An 8605-nucleotide genomic window follows, 5' to 3' on the forward strand; every position below is an offset into this window, starting at 1 on the left:
CGTTAAGTATAATCAAGACAAACAGCCCATTTAAAATTAATCATAAGGCATTAAAGTATCTAGGTGTTCAATTGACCTCTGATGAAGAGGAAATGTGTTTGTCGAGCAATACACTCGCCGTATTCAGAATTCCACCAGCAGCTCACAAGAGCTGCTGGTGCAACGCCACCCCCTGCAGACTCGCCAGAAGACTCGCCAGAAACACGGGGCATCAAGCTCCATACGGAGCTTGATAAATAGAGCCCATAGGCTACATGCATATCCCTGGGCAATGTTTTGTGGTTATTTCTTGTTTGTTTTCTTTTTGTTCTTTTTAATCAGGTTTTTGTTGACTATGATTTCAATACTCATTTATTTTGAATATTGGACATTCTTTCATCTATCCTTATGTCATTTACATTAAATGTGTGGTCACGCCAAGCCAGTTGGAAAGTTAGATAGTGAACCGCTTCTGTGTATTATCCCAATTTCAATGTCAAATTATGTGTTTATATGACTTGTGTTTGACCATCTTTGCGATGTTATGATTTTGTATTTCAAATAAAGAAATAAAATATAAAAAAAAAACAGATAAATAAAAAACCAGGACACTTTGCAGCAAGGCATTTAATAAGCAGTACACTAAACACTGTGTAATTTCAACACCTTCCCATTCCCTTGCTACTGAATAACATCTGTGAGATTAGGGGTTAGTGATAGGCGCTCAGTTTATATAAAACCACAAGTAAGAGTATTTCTCCTCAATACTACCCAAAATCAGGCAAATAATACAAATGTAACCTAAAGTGAACTAAGTCACACTAGGATATTATAATGTGGCGTCGCTAGCAGCCAAATATAATAGGTAACAGGCTGTAGGATAAATTATAAATGTATGTACTGTATATGTTCTAAACTATGGTTGGGAGATGAGAGAAGAGAGATAGTAGGAATCACTGTGTGAGAACTAGCTATATGATAATAGTGCCTATATGTCAAGCAAAGTTATAAATGATTATGCGCAACGTATGCGTGTTATTGTATATATATAAATAATAAACCAATACATGGGTTAATAACCTGGATAATACTAGACCCAGAAGGGGTCTGGTCGATTTAATAATTTAAGCTTAGTATCAGACCTATAAAGGAGAACTCTGGTAAAAATATCAGCTAGATTACGAGTTTTGCGTTATGGGTGAAAAAGCAGCGTTATGGCTCTTTTTCACTACCGCTGGTATTACGAGTCTTGCAGGTATAGGTGTACCACACACTTTTTTGGCGATAATACATATTAACTTACGCAATTTGTGTAAAGTCTTTTTTCAATGGGACTTCCATAGCCCGGGATAACGAGTCTGCCTGGGAGGCCAAATAGTGAGCGATACACCCTATACCGCCAAGATCCATACCGTAAACTGAAGGTCAGTAGTTATGAGTTTTGCGCTACAAAGCTGTAGCATAAAACTCATAACTAAAGTGCTAAAAAGTACACTAACAAACATAAACTACCTATTAACCCCTAAACCAAGGCCCTCCTACATCGCAAACGCTAAAATAAAATTATTAACCCCTAATCTGCCGCCCCTAACATCGCCGCCACCTACCTACACTTATTAACCCCTAATCTGCCACCCCCAACGTCGCCGCCACTATACTAAATTTATTAACCCCTAAACCTAACACCCCCTAACTTAAATATAATTAAAATAAATCTAAATAAAACCTTTTATGATTACCTAAATAATTCCTATTTAAAACTAAATACTTGCCTATAAAATAAACCATAAGCTAGCTACAATATAACTAGTAGTTACAATGTAGCTAGCTTAGGTTTTATTTTTATTTCACAGGCAAGTTTGTATTTATTTTAACTAGGTAGACTAGTTACTAAATAGTTAGTAACTATTTACTAACTACCTAGCTAAAATAAATACAAATTTACCTGTAAAATAAAACCTAACCTGTCTTTACAATAAAACCTAACCTTACACTACAATTAAATAAATTAAATACAATTACCTAAATTACAAAAACAAACAAACACTAAATTACACAAAATAAAAAAGAAATTATCAGATATTTAAACTAATTACACCTAATCTATTAGCCCTATCAAAATAAAAAAAAGCCCCCCCAAATAAAAAAAACCCTAGCCTAAACTAAACTACCAACAGCCCTTAAAAGAGCCTTTTGCAGGGCATTGCCCCAAAGAAATCAGCCCTTTTACCTGTAAAAATAAAATACAAACAACCCCCAACAGTAAAACCCACCACCCACAAAACCAACCCCCCAAATAAAATCCTAACTAAAAAAAACTAAGCTCCCCATTGCCCTGAAAAGGGCATTTGGATGGGCATTGCCCTTAAAAGGGCATTTAGCTCTTTTTCAAGTGCCCAAACCCTATCTTAAAAATAAAACCCACCCAATAAACCCTTCAAAAAACCTAATACTAACCCCCGAAGATCCACTTACAGTTTTGAAGACCGGACATCCATCCTCAACGAAGCCAGGAGAAGTCTTCATCCAGGCGGCAAGAAGTCCTCATCGAAGCTGGGAGAAGTCTTCATCCAGGCTGGCAGAAGTGGTCCTCCAGACGGGCAGAAGTCTTCATCCAGGCGGCATCCATCTTGCGGAGCAGGTCCATCTTCAAGACATCCGGCACAGAGCATCCTCTTCTTACGACGGCGACTGAAGAATGAAGGTTCTTTTAAGTGACATCATCCAACATGGCGTCCCTTGAATTCCAATTGACTTCTATCAGCCAATCGGAATTAAAGGTGAAAAAATCCTATTGGCTGATGCAATCAGCCAATAGAATTGAGCTTCAATCATATTGGCTGATCCAATCAGCCAATAAGATTGAGCTCGAATTCTATTGGCTGATAGGCCATAGGATTTTTTCACCTTTAATTCTGATTGGCTGATAGAATTCTATCAGCCAATCGGAATTCAAGGGATACCATCTTGGATGACGTCACTTAAAGGAACCTTCATTCCAGAAGAGCCGTCGTAAGAAGAGGATACTCTGCACCTGATGACTTGAAGATGGACCCGCTCCGTGCCGGATGGATGAAGATAGAAGATGCCGTCTGGATGAAGACTTCTGCCCGTCTGTAGGACCACTTCTGCCGGCTTGGTTGAATACTTCTCCCGGCTTCATTGAGGACTTCTTGCCACTTGGATGAAGACTTCTCCTGGCTTCCTTGAGGATGGATGTCCAACTGTAAATGGAACTTCGGGGGTTAGTGTTAGTTTTTTTTTAAGGGTTTATTGGGCGGGTTTTATTTTTAGGTTAGGGTTTGGGCTGCAAAAGAGCTAAATGCTCTTTTATGGACAATACCCATCCAAATGCTCTTTTCAGGGCAATGGGGAGTTTAGGTTTTTTTTAGTTAGGATTTTATTTGGGGGTTGGTTGTGTGGGTGGTAGGTTTTACTGTTGGGGGGTTGTTTGTATTTTTTTTACAGGTAAAAGAGCTAGTTTCTTTGGGGCAATGCCCCACAAATGGCCCTTTTAAGGGCTATTGGTAGTTTAGTTTAGGCTAGGGGGTTATTTTATTTTGGGGGGCTTTTTTATTTTGATAGGGCTATTAGATTAGGTGTAATTAGTTTAAATATCTGATCATTTCTTTTTTTATTTTGTGTAATTTAGTAGTTTTTTTTGTAATTTAGGGAATTGTATTTAATTTAGGTAATTGTATTTAATTTAGGTAATTTATTTAATTGTATTATAAGGTTAGGTGTTAGTGTAAGACAGGTTAGGTTTTATTTTACAAGTAAATTTGTATTTATTTTCTCTAGGTAGTTAGTAAATAGTTAATAACTATTTAGTAACTATTCTACATAGTTAAAATAAGTATTCTTAGTTCAAAGCTAAACCTAGGTAGGCTTATATGCTAATTTCTAAGCCCTTGAAGGCCACCTTGGATAATGACAGTGAATATCACCTTTATGTTATCATTTTTTACAACCTAGTAAATAACTGTATATTTTATTTAAAATAAATAATTAGAGATATTTTCTGTTTTCATCTGTTTCTCTTACAGTGTACGAAGATAATCAAATTCACTCTAATTATCGTCATAATTATTACTACATACACGGAAGTTTGTCAGTGGTATAATCGTGTCATCATCTATTGGTGAAAAATACTGATGATGTATCCGAAGATCAATTGTCATTTAGAAACATTGTGGGCTAGATTACAAGTAGAGCATTAACAGTTACGCACAAGCGAAAAGGGGTTTAATGTGGGTGTTTTGGGCGTAGAGCTCCTATTACAAGTTGAAAGTAAATGCAATCGCTTGAGCGCAATCTCGATTTACACTAGAATATTTACCGTAACCTCAGAGCTCTGGTTAACTGTTTAGCAAAACAAAAAACTGTCTCAAAACAAATAAAAAAATGCATTACAAAGTATAATTACACTCATATGCACACCATCTAATAACAAATAGTAAAAAAAAAAAAAAAATTGCAAAAAAGTAATAAGGGCTCAAAGATATGAGGTCTCAGGTTTTAGGTAAAAAAGAGGCTTCAAAGGGCTTTAACATAGAGATACACACATATGCATGTCTAAATTATATATATATATATATATATATATATATATATATATATATATATATATACATACATACATACAGTATATATGCAAATGTCTAAAAAGGAGTCATAAATGAAATTATGTTGTAGGGTGCCTATATAACAACAATGTAGTATTTATTTTCATTACAAACTAATATAATTTTATCAAAAAAATATAGGGGAGTATTCCACTAATCCAAATGAGAAAAGTGTGGCATGGCTTTCTATGTACTTGACAGCATATATGACTGGCCTTTTTCTCAGGGCTGTTTTTTGTTCCCAGTCTCGCTCTGTAACTGAGCGTTACTTATATTAATAGAAAGATGTTTAAAATTGCATGCTCTTTCTAAATCCTGAAAGAAAAAAATTGAGTTTAATGTCCCTTTAACAGGAAGTACCTATCAGCCAATGAATATTAGTAGAAATAACCCACCAGTCAATGTGCATCAGCAGGAAGTACCTACAAAAAGACAGAGTAAAATAAACAATATTGCCCTAATATCTTTCTGGCTTCTCTTATAAAAACACAAGTCACTATATGCAGATATACAAGCTGGAAAACGTCCTCATACTTTTGAGATTGGAAAATAATAAAATGGTTTGCCTGCATGTTAATTTACTTTGACCCCCATACTAGGCACTTACGTTCCGCTTAAATAAACCCATGACACAAGAAGGTGGGGTTATAAAGGCCGCAACTTGTTTTATTGAACACCATAAATAATATATCCATACATTACCAAATAATCAGTTAAATATTTCCATAAAACCCCAGGGTGCTTGTCCATCCACAACACGTGCTGATCCTACCACTAAGAAGGGCACGCCCCCTTGTATAAAATTATCTCCTGCCAATCAAACAGGAGGTACCAAGAATCCACTCTGATCAAAACCACCACAAAAATGGCAAGCACCCCCTGCCATCCCCAAGCTGTGACAGACAGATCAAACCACATAGAAAAGGGGTAGGGAGGGTGGGAGCTTCTCCTTGCACATCCTGGTCAAAATTTGATGCTCCTGGTCATACTGCCTTGCCGAGGAAACAGCTCCTGAAAGCAGCCACAGCAGGACAGATAAGAGCCACCTGCCATTCAACAGGTCCCGCCATTCAGCTGTGCGCAGGAAAGCAGCAGCTTCTACTAGCACTTTCTGATCCTGAAATGCCACACTTCTGCTACCTTCACCTCCTACCCTCATGAGGCCCAACCTACTGGCCCCCATATGACCCCTTCACTTGGCCTCCATGGGGTCACAGAACCCTTTCCTCAATGTTTTCCTTCAGGGTTCCTCTGTAATCATCTATTTCATTAAATGTTGTGCCATTAAATAATTTTGTGTGTGCCTGCTTCTTTCTATAAATCTCCAAATCTTAAGAAAACCCCAGACTAAAAAGATTAAATCTCTGAGTATAATTTAGCAAACAAATTATCTAAAAAACACACTATTAACACTACCAATCTCTTTCAGTAACGTGGTTCAAATATTAGACAAAGGCAAAAACTGAATAAAGGAACATTAATTATGAGCAAAAAAAAAGTCAGTCACAGTGCATTACTAAGGCGTTAACAATTAAAATTATACACAAGGAAACTGTTTTTAAAATAAAAAGGAGGAATAACAGAACCGAATAATGTACTAACTTTGATGTCTGCGCCAGGGAGATTGGCAAGAAAAGATGGTTACTCATGCTGTTGGTACACAGGCTCCCATGTAGAATGAAAAACTTATATTGTTAGAATCAAAGTTTTATACATTTTCTCTGAAATCAGATTGGTTGACCAAACTTCCTTTACGACATGTCATAAAGCTCTGAATCCTTGAATGAAATTATATAACATCTTATAACTCATGACATCATGAGAATTAGTTTTGATACCAAATATGATATGGTTGTCATATTTTCATCATCTAGTGTCATACATGTGGTGAAAGCATGTCTCAAGATGTACTAGTGTCCTCTTATTGACCTCATCTAGCTCTGGGTAGAGGGAACTGGGTTTAATCACTTCTCTTGTACTGATATTTTTATTTATATGATGCATCAATACTTTGGTCAAGTGGAACTTAGAAACTATTTATGACAGAAGGCTTGTTTGGTTAAGGACAATACTAAAAAACATAAAACCTCTCAAAAAACAAAATAGCACTCAGTGAAGTTAACCACTTCCACTGAATATCATGAGGTTTTCATGACATCTCCCCAAAATAAGAGACACAAAGGGATGTGTCACACAAGCTACTCCAGGTGTAGATCAAAGGGGGTAACCTTCCTGGCATAAAAAACACATCAACATTCAGCGTTACTATGCCTGCTGCCCCTTTTATGTTGAACGGTAAACTAACGTTGTTGTAGAACTAGGTTCCACATGAGGAGTTTACTATTTGATCTAGCTACCCTACATATCCAATGTAAGTGGTTGTGATTAGTAATCACAGTAAACTGCCGTCAATACAGATAATGATGTTGCTTTTCCACAGTTGCATATGCCACTTCTTATGAAAGTAACTTCCTGCTAAGCTACACAACTGGGTATTCTTCACCTTTATAATCCACCTGACTCAGAAAATCCCCTAGCACAGGGACATCAGTAAGGGACATTTTCAATTAATCTGGGTGACTTCTAGGGTATTGGATTTTCTGGTTGAGACCAGGAAATCAACAAGGGGGTCTGCCTCATGCTCTTCTTCAGGCAAACTCCACACAATTAGAACAATGGGTTCTCCATCATAATAGGCTTTTATCATATATACATGATAGATTTTTTGTCTTTTGCTCTCCTCATCCAGAGACACAACATAGTTCACATAATTCATTCTCTTCAGAATAGTAAACAGACATTCCCAGGCAGCCTAATATTTGTTCTATTTCATGGGTATCAAGACAAGCACTTTCTGTCCACATCATACACCCTCTCTCTGGCAGTCAAATCATACCATTGCTTCTGCTTACACGGGGGAGCATTTACGTTATCCTGTACCTTCGCCATTAGGCTATGCATTCTCTCCCTGAACCTTTTTACATAGTTCACTACAGAGGTCTCTTAAGGGCCCAATTTTTCTTTCCACTCCTCCCTGATCAGATCAAGGGGACACTCTGCACCCATATAGGAGTTCAAAGGGGGAGAAAACAGTGGACTCCAGGGGAACCTCCCTATAAGCAAATAGGTGGTGTGGCATGTATCATTTCCATTCCCTCCCCTGTGACTCCACAAAGGTTTTGAACATCTGCTTAAGGGTCCCTTTAAACCTTTCACACATGCCATTGGTCTGGGATTGGTGTGGGCTAGTCACAAGGTGCTCTAACTGCACCTTTTTACAGAGACTTTGTTTCAGGCTAGACATAAATTGGGTGCCCTGATCAGTAAGCATTTCCTTAGGGATACCTACTCGGGAAAATAAACCTGCCTTGATAGATTACTGGGCCATAGATTCTGGGTAGCAAGTTGCATAATCAACTGCAGTCAGAATACATTTTTCCCCTGAACTATTTGGGATAGCTAGGGGCCCTACTATATCCACACCCCTCCTCTCAAAAAGCTCAGTCCCTATGGGAAGGGAAATTAAAGTGGCACAACCCACATCTCCAGGTTTCCCCATTTTCTGACATGCAGGACAAGGGCGACAATAATTGGCCACATAAGTACCCATCACAGGCCAATAGAAGTGATTGGACAGCCGTGCTTTGGTTTTCTGTAGCCCTAGATATCCTGCTGTAGGGATTTCATGGGCCATCCCCAACAGTTTCACTCTAAACTGTTTTGGTACCACTAACTGTCTCTCAGCTAGACAGGGATCCTTTCCCTCCACTGAAATGGACTCCCAGTGCAACCTCCCTTTATCCCAGTATACTCTCTCTTTATCAGATTCAGTAGGTAGCTGCCTAGCTAGCTACCTGATCTTCTCTAATGTGGGTTCTGTCTCCTAGGCCTGCTGAAAATTCGGACTCTGATCAATTACGAAGTGTTGTGCTGTGTGAGGCCCCCCATCACCTCAATAAGTGTTTTCCACTATAGGCCTCCTCCCTGGGTTCTCGGACTGA

The 8605-nt window shown here is 38.1% G+C and overlaps 1 protein-coding gene across 4 annotated transcripts in view; it reads left to right on the forward strand.

Moving 5' to 3' along the window:
- The window catches only part of LOC128641811 (uncharacterized), an 89842-nt gene extending 85409 nt beyond the window's left edge, over nucleotides 1-4433 (forward strand). For all 4 annotated transcript variants that reach the window (XM_053694352.1, XM_053694353.1, XM_053694351.1 and 1 more), the window contains one exon: nucleotides 4026-4433. In XM_053694352.1, coding sequence (XP_053550327.1) covers nucleotides 4026-4124 — 99 coding nt within the window. In that variant the 3' untranslated portion in view covers nucleotides 4125-4433. The remainder of the gene's footprint in view (nucleotides 1-4025) is intronic.
- The last annotated feature ends 4172 nt before the right edge of the window (nucleotides 4434-8605 follow it).

This window comes from Bombina bombina, chromosome 11, assembly GCF_027579735.1.
Source record: "Bombina bombina isolate aBomBom1 chromosome 11, aBomBom1.pri, whole genome shotgun sequence".
NCBI classification, from domain to species: domain Eukaryota; kingdom Metazoa; phylum Chordata; class Amphibia; order Anura; family Bombinatoridae; genus Bombina; species Bombina bombina.